The sequence below is a fragment of the Pelophylax lessonae genome, assembly GCF_965119305.1.
Source record: "Pelophylax lessonae genome assembly, chromosome: 8".
Classification (NCBI taxonomy): domain Eukaryota; kingdom Metazoa; phylum Chordata; class Amphibia; order Anura; family Ranidae; genus Pelophylax; species Pelophylax lessonae.
In genome coordinates, this window is record NC_138775.1 from 297,711,847 (window position 1) to 297,725,448 (window position 13,602).

Below are 13,602 nucleotides of genomic sequence, written 5' to 3' on the forward strand. Positions count from 1 at the left end.
CTGGTTGTGCTCTGCACATCGGTAGCTGTGAACGACTTGCATTAATCCTAACTCTAACCCCCTAACCATAACCCTAAAGCCCGGTACACACTTTCAGTCATTGTGTACAGGCAGTCTAATGAGTGGCCTCTGAGGAACAGTCATGCTGGAAAACATTGGATCAGCGTTTGCAGCCAGTGGTTCTCCTCTGGGTTCAGGCTCTGTAGAGTAACGGCGATACAGTCAGTAGCGTTGTTTTGGCAGTGTGCCTCTACCAGTCTGGGGACAAGCAATCTGCAATACCCATGGGCTGGGCATGTGCCACTCCCCAGGTGTGACTGTGCCGATAGGAACAAGTCCTATTGTAAACACCCAGCAAGCTGCACTGGAGCTTTCAATCCAATCCCAAGAACAAGAATGTCATATATTGTGCAGTATATGTGGTGGTTGCATTCGTTTTCTTCCCCCCCCCCCCCCTTATCCTTCAGGTAACACGCTTCTGTTCTAGGGTCACAATGCTCACTCATTGTACTTTATCTATGGCAGGGCAACGTTGTCACCCTAGGGCAGGAAGTACATTCTTTTCCCTATAGAATTCAAGCCAGGCTGATGACATTTTGTTTCAATGCAGCATCCGGGTCACTACAAGAAGTAGGGAGCTCACCTGATTTCTGCCCCTTAACACCCCCCCTCCATAAATTGCCCCCAGGCCCTTGATAGCCCTCAGGCCTCACACTGCCCCCCCCCCCCCAGCTTGTTGCAGAGCCTCCAGCTCCCCCCTCTTTCCCAAGTGCCCCCAACCTCCAAAAATGTCCTACAGTGTCTCCTAGCCCCCACAGTCTTCCATGATGCCCCTACAAGGGCCCAAGCCTCCCGCAGGGACGCCAGAGAAACCACATTCCCTACAGGGCCTCCAAGTCTGCTGCAGAGTCCCCTAAAACGTCTCAGCCCCCCACAGTGACACCCAGCCCCATGCAGAGCTTTCCAGCATTTCAGTGCATGTGTTGTATTCCCATACTTTTATTGTGTATGTAAATTTTTATTTTCTACTGTTGGGACATGGAAGATTTTGGAAGAATTTATCAGGCTTTGGACCCAAAAAGGTTGAGTACCCCTGTTCTAGAAAACGCTAAAGGGAATCGCAAACTAATGGAACCATTTCTAATTCCCTCTATCGTTCTCTAGAATTGTCACTCTAGAATTGTCACATTGTATCTCTTCGTACAAGTATATTTTTTTTGCAAGCAATCAAATGTGCTGTGAGACCTCATCTACCCACCCCAACAAAACCTCTCCCCCCCCCCCCCTCCCCCACCCCGTGTCAGTTCCTGTCAATTATTATCTATTTAATACATTTTAGAAGGCTCAGAGATGTTACTAGTTATGTATTAGGTGATGACACCATAAAATTTCAAAGTCTTAGCTGAGTAAGGACAGTGACACCTGGATAAAGTCGGGCCCCCTGACTAGCTAGCTGCCATCAGTCCTAATAATAGTTTAACCAGTTTAGGGTTAGGGTAAAGTCACAATTGCAATCTTGTCGGCTGGATGAGCGAGAAGTCACTCCTTCACTGGTGACTTTCATTCTACAGCAACCCCTTGTTCATCCACCCAGCGAGGGAGAGACCCAGGGAAACAGGTGAGTATATTTACCATCTTTTCGCTGTCGCCCTCTCTATTTGTCCTGATGACCCCTCTCACTGTAGACGGTAAAAAAAAAAAAAAAAATCCAACATTTAACAGTCACTGAAACAGGAAGTAAGGAAATCTTCCAATGGGGACACCCACTCCAGTAACGAGGACATTTCTCTTTACTTCAAAGAAATATCCTCTCATTTCCTGTTGTGTCTCTAGGACACAGATGGAAGAAAAAACAAAAACTTTTTAAAACATTCCTTTCTTCATCCAAAACTGAAGTAATAATTTTGGCTTTAGATACATTTTAACAAATAAATAAAAATAAAGTGGATCTCGACCCTCTTGAGTCATGTTCCATAATTTTCCTCTATCCCACATGTAATCCCACTATAATACACAATTTCTGGTAAAATATAAAAGAAAAGATTATATCGAGTAAATGGATACCAAACACGTCAAGCCTTAAAATTGCTTAGTTAGTCTTTACATACATGTACGCGGGACAACTGGGTTGCTTTAAAATGATTTATTTTAGCAAATAGAAAACATTTAATTTAACTTTATTGCTCTCACAAGGGAGCTAACAAGTTCTATTATGTCTCGGGTGTCAAACTCCATTTCGACGCTGGCCGCATCAGCAGTATGGTTGCCCTCAAGGGCCTGGTTGTATCTGGGGTGCGCTATGTGCAGAGTTCAGGGGTGCGCTATGTACAGAGTGCAGGGTTTAAGGGTGCGCTACGAGCAGAGATCAGGGGATCACAGAAGAGTCTCGGCAGTGTACAGAGTGCTAGGTTCAGGAGTGCATTGAATGCAGGATTCAAGGGTGTGCTATGTACAGAATACAGAGTTCAGGGGTGCGTTGTGTACAGAATGCATGGTTCTGAAGTGCAGGGTTTAGGGGTGCGCTATGTACAGAGTGCATGGTTCTGAAGTGCACTATGTACGGAGTGCATGGTTTAGGGGTGTGCTGTGTGCGGGGTTTAGGGGTGCACGTTGTGCGGAGCGTGGGATTTAGGGTTGCACTTTGTATGGAGCGCGGGGTTCAGGGGTATGCTTTGTACGGAGTATAGGGGTTCAGGGGTATGCTTTGTACGGAGTATAGGGGTATACTGTAGCCCTAGCTGTTTAGTGTTTACTGTATTGTTTTTTGTGTATATATAACATACAGTATATATAAAAAAAAAAAAAATTTACAGAAAAAGTATATAAAATTTAACATATATATTTTATTATGTATAAATAAAAAAATATACAGAACATATAAAAAAAAAAAAAATATATATATACCGGGTGTTTTGCATATTGGTATCTTACTTGACCCAAATATCAGGATCCTGAACAGTCAGGAAACTGAAAAGATTATTTATTTTTTTTAGCAGATTCGTGCTGTAAAGGAATTTTGTATTTTTGTAGCAGTGATATTTCTTGTTTAGTCAGCAAACACTGGACCTGGACGCAGGCCTGGAGCGCCTGTTTACGGTGCAAAGTATTTGATGACTACATCCTGTGTAGGTCCGGTGTTCTGAGTTCTCTGCTCTTGCCTCAATAAATCGATTTTAAGTGTATAGGAACGTTTAGTGGAGTCACACTTGTTTTTTATTTTTTTGCAGGGGATCTTGCATGATTATCAGGAGCACGTTCTTGCAAGGTGTTTAAGTACCTGGGAGGCTGCAGTAAGGCACAAGGACTTCTCTATCACCTCCAGGACAGTCAGTCTAAAGTAAGTCCTTTTTATTTATTTTTTTCCTTCTAATGTTGCTTTTTTGTAGCCTTTATGTCGCTCTTTACATTTTTTTAGGGATGGGGTTTTTAGGGATGGGGAGCTGTTGTTAAAGTGGACTTTGTGTTTTTATGCAAGGTTGACTTTAGGCTCACCTGTCCCCCGATGCAGCGAGGTCTCGTCTTTGCAGCCTCCTTTAAGTCTCTATTGACTCTTTCCAATCAGACAAATGGCTCCAAGTGCTGTTACAGTTAGAACTCTATGAATATATAAAGTGTCACCATTTATTTTGGTTCAATGTAGTCATTAAAAAAGTAACTGAATATATGTACTGGAGTATATCATTATATTGGTTTTCTATAATTCTGTACAGCAGTGCTGGAGAGGAGGGGGATTCATAGTGTTACACTTACCTTCATCAGTACCATACGAGGACCTTGGTGTTCAGCCTGTCAGAGGTTGCTGGCACCACAGCTAATTCCAGTTTAGCACTTGTGTTGCTGGCTAGTCAGGCATGTGTTATCATGCAAACTGCTGAGCCCCCTTTGCTTCCTGGTGACTTCTACACTGTCTCTGTGTACTCCTCTCATCCTTCTAAGCATCCTATGTGATCCCTTGGCACCTCCGTGACTCAGGGTGTCTCCAGTGTTCCTGGTATCCTCTGTTGCCCCCCGTGCACCTCCATGACTCCTTGAGTATCATATGTGCCCAGTAGCCCAGTGTTCTGAGATTCTCCTGTGTTCCCACAGACCCTCCTAAGTTCCATTGTTCTCAAAACCCAGTAACCCTAGAGACCTCCCTGTGTTCCTGTGATCCCAGTACTGCCGAGACTCTCCCGTGATCCCAGTACTGCCGAGACTCTCCCGTGATCCCAGTACTGCCGAGACTCTCCCGTGATCCTAGTACTGGCGAGACTCTCCCGTGATCCCAGTATTGGCGAGACTCTCCCGTGATCCCAGTACTGGCGAGACTCTCCCGTGATCCCAGTACTGGCGAGACTCTCCCGTGATCCCAGTACTGGCGAGACTCTCCCGTGATCCCAGTACTGGCGAGACTCTCCCGTGATCCCAGTACTGGCGAGACTCTCCCGTGATCCCAGTACTGGCGAGACTCTCCCGTGATCCCAGTACTGGCGAGACTCTCCCGTGTTCCTGTGAGCCTAGCACTTTAGTGTTCCCAGAGACTCTCCTGTGTTCCATTGATCTCAACAGTCTCAGTGCTCTGAGTCTCCCTTGTGTTCCTGAGATCCCATTACCCTCAGAGACTCTACTGTGTTCTTGTAATCCCAGTACCCCAGTATACCCAGAGACTTCGTTGTGTTCTTGTAATCCCAGTACCCACAGGGACTTCGTTGTGTTCTTATAATCCCAGTACCCACATATTTAAAATATACACCTCATACTCACAAATAGGATAGACAATTCAAGCAGATAAAGGTATAGATCAACCCAGATGTCCACCTAGCAAGGCCTGCTAGTGAATGACAGTCATGGAATGGATATCTCCAAAGGAAGCAGATGCATTTCGAGGGGTGTCCCCTCCTCCTCTTCCTTCCCCTCGAAACGCGTCAGCTTCCTTTGGAGATATCCATTCCATGACTGTCATTCACTAGCAGGCCTTGCTAGGTGGACATCTGGGTTGATCTATACCTTTATCTGCTTGAATTGTCTATCCTATTTGTGAGTATGAGGTGTATATTTTAAATAAAACTCCTTTTTTTGCAAAGGTAATGTGCTAGGCGGGTGTGCCCTCTTTACTTTTTCTTGACAAATTATATGCGGGCAATCAGACGGGGAGGGGGGTCAGTAACCCGCCTACATCTAACAATGCAGAAAACTGGATCATTTGTAGTAAAAGGGTTTCATTCTTCTTTACAGTCCATAGAGAATGACTGACTTACCTTAGATAACCCGACACGCCCAATAAACCGGGAGCCCTTCAGTGCCAACAACCACCCATCAGCCTGGCAAGCCTGTACTTGTATGTGAGTGTACACTACCCAACCGCACTCTATACAACGTCTGCCAACCATCTCCTATCTTCTATCACCAGCTGGAATCTTCGGATTCCTATTGCTGAGTCATTGTCCCCTCTGTCACAAGGAGTCCTTCATCTCTCCAATGTCTGCGAATCAGATTGGCACATTCCATGCAGAGGGTATGGTACGCCTGGCACACATGGACTCCAAAAGTTGGCAAACATGCAGCTGCCAGGTGCAGGGCTGCTGATAGAAATCGGGGGGGGGGGGGGGGGGTGAGCGTACAGACTACCTGACAGGGCCCTCTAAGAAAATATTAAGGCTCCATTCACATATAGGCGTATCGGATCGCGGGCAGAATTGCCGCGATTCTGCCCGGGACCCCGAACCATTGCATAATGTGGCGCAATATTGTCGCCTCACAAATCGCAGTAAAATCGTGCAAACAGAATTGTGGGACGCCTGTCGTCCCCAAAAAAGTACAAGAGCTTCTTTTGGGCGACAGGCGTCCCGCGATTCTGTTTGCATGATTTTAGCATGATTCCTCGGGCGAGAATCGTGGCAAAATCACACCACATTTGGGGTGCCATTGCAAGTAACGGGAATTGCTCAGGCATCTGGCGACTTGCAATGGTTCAGGATCGTGGGCAGAATCGCGGCAATTCTGTCCGCGATCGGAGACACCTATACATAAATGGAGCCTAATGAGATATTTTGCTAAAATTTACAATAAAATAATTATTTGCAGAAACAATACAACATAACTCACTGAATTCCTGCTAAATCTAAAAGAAAAAATTGAGTTAATAAGTAAAAATGAAGATGAAATGAAAAAAAATATACAGGCTGGGAAGTTAGAGCTCCGGCATCAGAGAGACAGAGAAACAAAGATACAGAGATAACAAACTCAGAAGCAGAGCTAACATTGGAGCCAGTGCTGGGAGGGGGGCCACACAGGGAGGTGGATTATTGAGGGACAACTGTCTTTCTCAGCAGCTCATAGCTAGCAGCAGGGAGAGGGGTAGAGATCAGCATTCAGCTGCTGGAGGAAGAGTCTTGTATTTGTTGTCCATCACTAATCCCCCTCCCTGTGTGGGCCCCCCTGTGTGCCGAGCCCCATACAGAAGACTGATCGTTCAGGACTCCAACCAGCCGGCGGATGTGCTGGCTGGTTGCTCGGGTCTCCCGGTGGGATGGAAGACATGGGCAGAGCCGCGGGAGGGGGGGAAGTTGTCCCCTCCCACTCGCTGGGATAATGGCCGAGTGGCTGCTGAGCTGCATCAATTGTTATAATCGAAACCCGACCGCTGGCTCTAAAGAACGGTACCGCGGTGATGCCTGCAGCTGCAGATCATCCCGCTACAACCACTTCTCTGAGCCGATGTACAGGGACAGGTATAGGTATAGGGACAGGGATAGGTATATGTATAGGGACAGGTACGTCAGTTTGTGGGAAGCGGTTAAAGAGGAGCTCCAGGCTCCTTCAGAAAAAAATTAAATCAGCAGCTACAAATACTGTAGCTGCTGACTTTTAATATTGGGACACTTACCTGTCCAGGAAACCAACGATGTCCTCATGCGAGACGATTTTTCAATTGGCTTTCAGGTGCTGGCGCAGCCATCTTGACTAAGGGAAACTGGCAGTAAAGCCTTCTGGCTTCACAGACCATTTCCTAATACACATTGTGATGGGCTGACTGCAGGGGAAGGAGGGGGAGGGGGGCCCAACCAGGTACCCCCCACCCCCCCCCAAAAGGTGCTAAATGTGACAGTGGGGGTGAGGAGGAAGACAAGTGGAGCTCCACTTTAAGGACTCCTTCTCAGAGGTATTCTGGTTCCATGGATGAGTGGCTTGTTGATGCGTTTGGAGCAGCGTGGTTTGCTGTTCCCGTTGGCTCGGCTGTACGGGGTGCCATGATTTCCAACAGCAGCCCTGTTTGTGAGTGATATGGATGATTGGCACTGATTGGGCAGCATGTATAAAAGGTTTTCCAGTTGGTGTGTTTCATGACGGCGTATGCAGAATTTTCCTCGAATTATTCAATGGTCGTGCATTGGTGACCGTGCAGCACCTACTGTAGTTCCATTGACTGTTTGTAACTGAAAATCTCAAAAGGTCTCTGATTTTTAAACGCACAACAACCTAGAAATGTTCTATTTGTATGAGAACGTTATTAATTATTTTTTCTTTTTTATAATTCTTTATTTTAACCACTTCCCACCCAAGTACCCGCACATCCTCGGGTTTCAGTGGTTACACCGGGATGGTGGGTGCACCTACAGGCATCATCCCAGTATCATTGTTTGCAGCGTGAAATCCCCCTTTCAGGCAGAAGTGATCCGAGTGGCTAATTAGCCACTCAATCACTTCTGCGGGTGGAGAAAGGGGGTCCCGCCGCTGCCTCTCCCGGGCTCCCTGGTCCCATTGCGGAGGCTGGGAGCGATGACTACCTGGGACAGAAAGAGAGGAACTGACGTTGTTCCCCACTCAGTGCCCCTGGAAACCGGGAGCCACAAGAATCTGTCCCTTCCAGGTCCGCCCCTTTGTTTAACTGGCCACCAGCGGCCAGAGAGGCTGCCGCTCGGACCACTGATTGGCTGCTTGGGGGGGGGGGCAGAGGAGAGATTTGGGGTCTAGTAGACCCCAAATTTTTCCATATAGAGGACCTGTCGCAGCCCATGCTATCCCAAGGGATGTTGTCCATCCCTTGTGATAGCAATAAGGTTTTTTAAAAAATAAATAAATAAAAAAACGGATCTAAAGTACAGTACTGAACAGTATGATTAAGCATGCCATCCCCTCATTGTGTCCCTGTACTGTATTTAGCACCCTCCTAGGTAGGTGCTAGGTAAAATAGATTTGTGGCCCTGTCCTGCTTATCAGGAGGGCCTGATCTGTTAGTTAGCCTGTCACATGCTTCCAGGTGAGACCTATTGAGTCTGGGGGGTCTCCCCACTGTATCCAATGAGGGATCTTGTTGGACAGTGGAAGAAACCTAGCCAATAGCACACCAGGGTTTATGACTGTCCCAGTGGGTGGGCATTGCTGCAATGCATCCTGGGATTGGGAATAAGTCCTGAGGGGGCAGAGTGTCTTTTGGCGGTAGAAAAGTCCCAGGAGGAGGTGGAAGGCTGTCTCTCCTCTGGCTGAAGTGAGGAAAGTGGTCCAGGCAGTCGGCCTAGGGACCAGGGGCTGACCTGTGCTGCAGAGGATCCAGTGTGTGCTGACCAGTGGAGCTGCTGGGCAGAAGACTTCAGGAAAAACAGTGAGTACTCCAGGATCTGCCCAGGGTCTGCCTAAGAGAGGGGACCACTCCAGAGAGGTCAAGGGGATCAAGGAGCCAGCTAACCCAGGGTGTTACAGTAAAGGGGGTGCCAAGTAGTAAAGCCCTGAAGATTAGGGAGTAAAAGGGGCGCCAGGAAGGGCCCTGAAGTTCAGCAGTACAGTCTACCTCAAAGAATAGCTTGCCTTAGGAAAGGATTACCTTAGCTTATTGACTCTTTCACAGCCAAGGGTAAAGTGAAACAGAGGCCTAGCCGTGACTAGCTCAGCTCAGCGATAACGGTCATTTTTGACAGCGTCCCTGCAGATTGTGCATAGTTCTAGTCCGTTGGAGTATCTCACTCATCCCTTCTCCTATCCAATTTCCAAATAAAACATAAAAACCAAAGAAACTGGACTGATCCTTGTCTTAGTTAAAAACACTTGGAAACTGTTAGCTCGTCCACGTCAAGAGACAGGTATGAGATGATTTACGACCCTTCAGTTGCTAACCCCCCTGTATAGTGAATTCTCTCTCTTCTGGCCAGGAGATGCGAGGACACTGAGCACTTAAGCATAGCGTAGACACATCTGTTTATTTCAAGTTTCTCTCACACATTTAAAGGAAATTTGGGCGGCAAAACCCTGTTTAAACCAGTTACAATTCATGGGTCAACTTATCAATAGAACATATCTCACACAAAACAATAGAAGAAAAGGCCCTTGTGTTCCCTATACATCTGTGTCAATATGAGGTGTCTTGTGTCTGAAATTGTGTTCTGTGGGAGAGCCGATCCGTCTGTGTTCAGCTGTCAGATGTGTTAATGTATGCAATTGTCAATTGTGTTTAGGTGGTGTCAGTAATTTCTATGCGAAGCCTTAACTTGTTAAGTGTCCGAATGAATGAATGGAAGGGTGTTTAACATGTCAACACCTATCAATGTCTTGTCGTCTATATGCAAAATATAGCTTGATGTCCAGGGTGTATGAATGAGGTGTGTCAAATGGCTCGTTAATATCATTTGCAAGAGCCCACATTCCATCGTAGAATGGGCCCTAGCTGAAATGTAATATGAAATATAATATTTTAGTAAGGCACGTTCATACTCTTTCAGAAACATCCCAGATTGTTCTGCTGTTGCTAATGGTAACCCAGGGGAACCCGTCTTCAGCAGCTCCCAATGGAGTAGTGCTACGTGTATATAAAAGATGCTGATTTCTACTGTATCAGAGCGTCTCCCGGCTCTCTGCTTCTCTCCTCCCCCCCCCCCCCCTCTCCGGATGATGTCAGCGGGAGTGCTCAGTCCCACCCGCTGGGGAGAGCAAAGAGACGAGGAGTCATGTGAGTGCTGGGAGACACTCTGATACAGTAGAAATCAGCATCTTTTATATACATGTAGCACCCTCCTAGATAGGGGCTATGTAGGGAGTGAAGTTTGCTCTGTCTGCTTATCAAGAGAATGGCAGGTAAAACCTAGTTGCTCTATCTGCCAGGGGAGCAGGATTTCTAGTCAGGCCTGTTGCACGTGTCTATGTGTGTTTCATCTGGTCTGAGGGAGTGCCCCCACTGTGTCCCATAGGGGAGCCTGATGGACAGTGGAGGAAACCCAGCCAGTGACACACAGGCTTTGGAACTGTCCCAGTGGGTTGGCACAGACAGCGGTGCATCCTGGGATATGTGATCAAAGCCAAGGGCACATGTGACAGGGTGTCTTTGGGCGGGAAGCCAGGTCCCAGGAGGAGGATGACGGCTGTCTCTCCTCCTGTTGCTGTGGATGGTGGTCACAGGCAGTCGGCCTAGTGAACCAGGGGTGTGGCTGAACCCCAGAGGTCCAGTGGAAGCTGACTGTGGAGGTGAAAGCAGAGCAACTGTGAAAAAAGTGTCCATGAATACAGGGATGCTTGCCAACAGGTCTACCCAGGAAGGGGACCACTCCAGTGGCTAGAGTCAGCGGACGGGTGTCAGCACACAGGCAGTGATAGTAAAGGGGGTGCCAAGTTGTTAACCCTGAAGAGAATATTCAAACAGGAACAGTCAATTTATCTTCACTTCTATGGCAAGGTGAAGCAGCAGCCTTGCCGCATTCTACAGATAGTTGTCCTCACGTTTGTGCATAGTTCATAGTTGGAGTATTCCACTCATTCCTTCTCCTATCCCAGTTCAAAATAAAACACAAAAACCAAATCCCCCTGGACTGTTCATTGTCTGAGCCAAGTGTTAAAGTGATACGTTCCTACAGACTGTTGCTATGGGTAAACCCAGAGGAATCCAATCTCAGCAGCTCTCTAGGGGGCAGTGTTGCATACAGCACAGGCACAGGGACACAATGTTATGTAACAGAGGGGATGGCATGTTTATACTGTACTAAATCACTTTAGCACAAAAGTCATAATCTATGTCATAAAACACCACTGATAACACACTTGAATCTCTACAATCCTGACAGTATATTTTTCTAAACAATAAAACAACAAAACCTATAAGAAGGGGAGAAAAGGAGATTAAAAAAGGGGGGGGGGGGGAGGGAAAAGAGAAGGAATGGGTTGGGTTTTGGGTCCCTATTCCCCCTCCACTAGTACGGTGCGATATTCCCTAGAGCAGGTATAAAGGGACCAACAATAGAACCACTTTTTGTTAAATTTCTCCTCTTTACCTTGCAACGTTGCAGTAATCCTCTCCATGGCATGACTATCAGCTATCTTGGTAAGCCATAGTGAGATCGAAACCAGTGATTCCTGCTTCCCCAGGGCCAGAATGCAGCCCTTAGTCGTATTTAGAAGGTGGATCAACAGTGAATTTTTATATTTGTTTTGAGAAATCTGAATAGTGGAGAAGATATCTGGCCGGGTCAGAGCCCAAGTCGTAGTCAGTGAGCTGCTTTATGGTGCCTTGCACCTTAGACCAGAACCCCTTCAATTTTCGGCAGGACCAAAAGATATACAACATGGTACACCCTGCCTCACCGCATCGCCAACAGGTGTTTACTGCATCAGGGTAAACTTTCAAAAGATACGGGAGGTTATACCAATGCGTGAGAACCTTATAACTCCGCTCTTGATATTTACTAGTCACCCGCTGAGGAGTAATGAGCAAAATGGAGGACATGATTCAGAACGTTATTATTTGACGTTTGCTCAAAGTGATGATAATCGGTTCCAAGATTGTACAGGAACACGTCTGGCGGATAACAAATTGCCTTATCGTTTTATGTCAACCAATCAGAAAGTGAGGTCTGGCCGAAGGCCATGGTGGGGGATGAGCGGTCGATTTAATGTAACCCGACAGGCAGCTTTCTGGTTGTTTTCCTGCTTGGTGATCAGTTTTATCTGCAGGAGGAAATGGATGAGCAAAACCATTCATCTTTTCCCATGTGAGTTTCCTTTCTGGACTTGCAGCAAAAAAATAAATAAATATTTGCCAATTCATTGGGGAAAAAATGTGCTTTTTGAAGGGATGTTCTCACAAAGTCCTCTTCTGAAATATTATAAATCTGTGACCACTCCATTTACATAGTTACATATAGTTGCATCGTAGTTGAGGTTGAATAAAGACAATAGTCCATCCAGTTCAACCTGTACAGGTGTGAATCATTTCCCATACCCCTGAATGTTTTGATCCTTGAGATGTACTGTATGTCCAAGAGTCTTTTAAAAGTAGCCATGCTCCCCGCAGTTACCACCAATTGTGGAAGAGAATTCCACAGTCTTTTATCCCTTACTGTAAAGAACCCCCTGTGTAGCCTGAGGTTAAAACACTTCTCCTCTAAACGCATTGTATGGCCTCTTGTCCTCATGCATTCCTTGCGGCTGAATAGTTTTTTTCTATTTACTCTCAATCTCTCTATTTACTCTCCATCTGTATTTTTTTGACTTTTTTTTTTTTTCATTTTTGCATGGCAGATCCACCTGAAGGCAAACATGGCGAATGCTGTAGAGTGTGATACTTTGTACACCGGTCAGAAGATTCCGCTTATTGGACTTGGCACGTGGAAAAGTGCACCTGGCCAGGTAAGATTTTACATGGAACTTCTGTCTCTATGAAACCCCTCATGTAAAAGAGGAACCTCCATCTACACCAGCCATCACGATAGACCAAAAAAAAAAATTGAAGCCTTAAATCGCACTTCGAAAATTGCCTCCCAACATCTTTTGCGGCATGTCATAATGTTCAACACTGATCATTTGAGGAGAACACATTGGCTAGTCAAAGGCCTAAAATTGGTGACTAGAAACTACAACTTCTAGCATTTGTGGGATAAGAGAGGCTTGAGAATGGAGTGGTGATGGAATGACTTTCTATACCTAGCTATCCCGAACTCCTTATACTCAGAAGGCCGCCTCTGTAGAGTTTACCCTTTACATCAGGATAGCAGACCAAAAGCTGCCATTGTTTTAAAGCATCTTCCAGGTGGTGGACTGAAATCGTCAACTGGAGGTGTTGTGGAGGATACCCCAACATTCTCAGTAAAACATGATAGAGAATGGCCAGACATGGCGACTGTTGTTGGAGTGGGGTGGTGATGTAGTGACTTTCTCTGCCCAAGCCTCCCAAACTCCTTAGGCTCAGAAGGTCATCTCTATAGGGTCTACCCTCTACATCAGGACCTCAGACCAAAAGTGGCCATTGTTTACAAAGCATCACCCAGTTGATGGATTGGAACCATCATCTGGAGGCGTTTTGGAGAATACTGCCAACATTCTCCATAAAATGTTATGGAGACTGGCCAGACATGGTGACTGTTAGTGGAGTGATGGAGTAGCATTCTCTGCACAGCCCAACCAAACTTCTTAGGCTCAGAAGGGCTCCTCTGTAGGATCCACCCTTTACATCAGGGCCTCAGAGTGGCCATCGTTTTAAAAGCATCACCCAGTTAGCGGATTGGGCCTGACAACTGGAGGTGTTGCGGAGAATACTCCCAATGTTCTCAATAAGTTTCCAGTGGTAGTTGGTTAAAGGAGCACTCAAAATCAGCAATAAGAATCCCACTTAGGTCAAAAGATCGTCGTTTTATTGGTAGCAGAACA

General features: G+C 46.3%; 1 protein-coding gene across 1 annotated transcript in view; it reads left to right on the top strand.

The window, feature by feature from the left end:
* Positions 1-3,274: 3,274 nt before the first annotated feature.
* Positions 3,275-13,602, top strand: part of AKR1A1 (aldo-keto reductase family 1 member A1) — a 53,786-nt gene continuing 43,458 nt past the window's right edge. The window contains exons 1-2 of the mRNA XM_082266107.1: positions 3,275-3,337; positions 12,478-12,585. Of these exons, the coding sequence (XP_082122233.1) occupies positions 12,496-12,585 (90 nt within the window). The 5' untranslated portion in view covers positions 3,275-3,337; positions 12,478-12,495. The remainder of the gene's footprint in view (positions 3,338-12,477; positions 12,586-13,602) is intronic.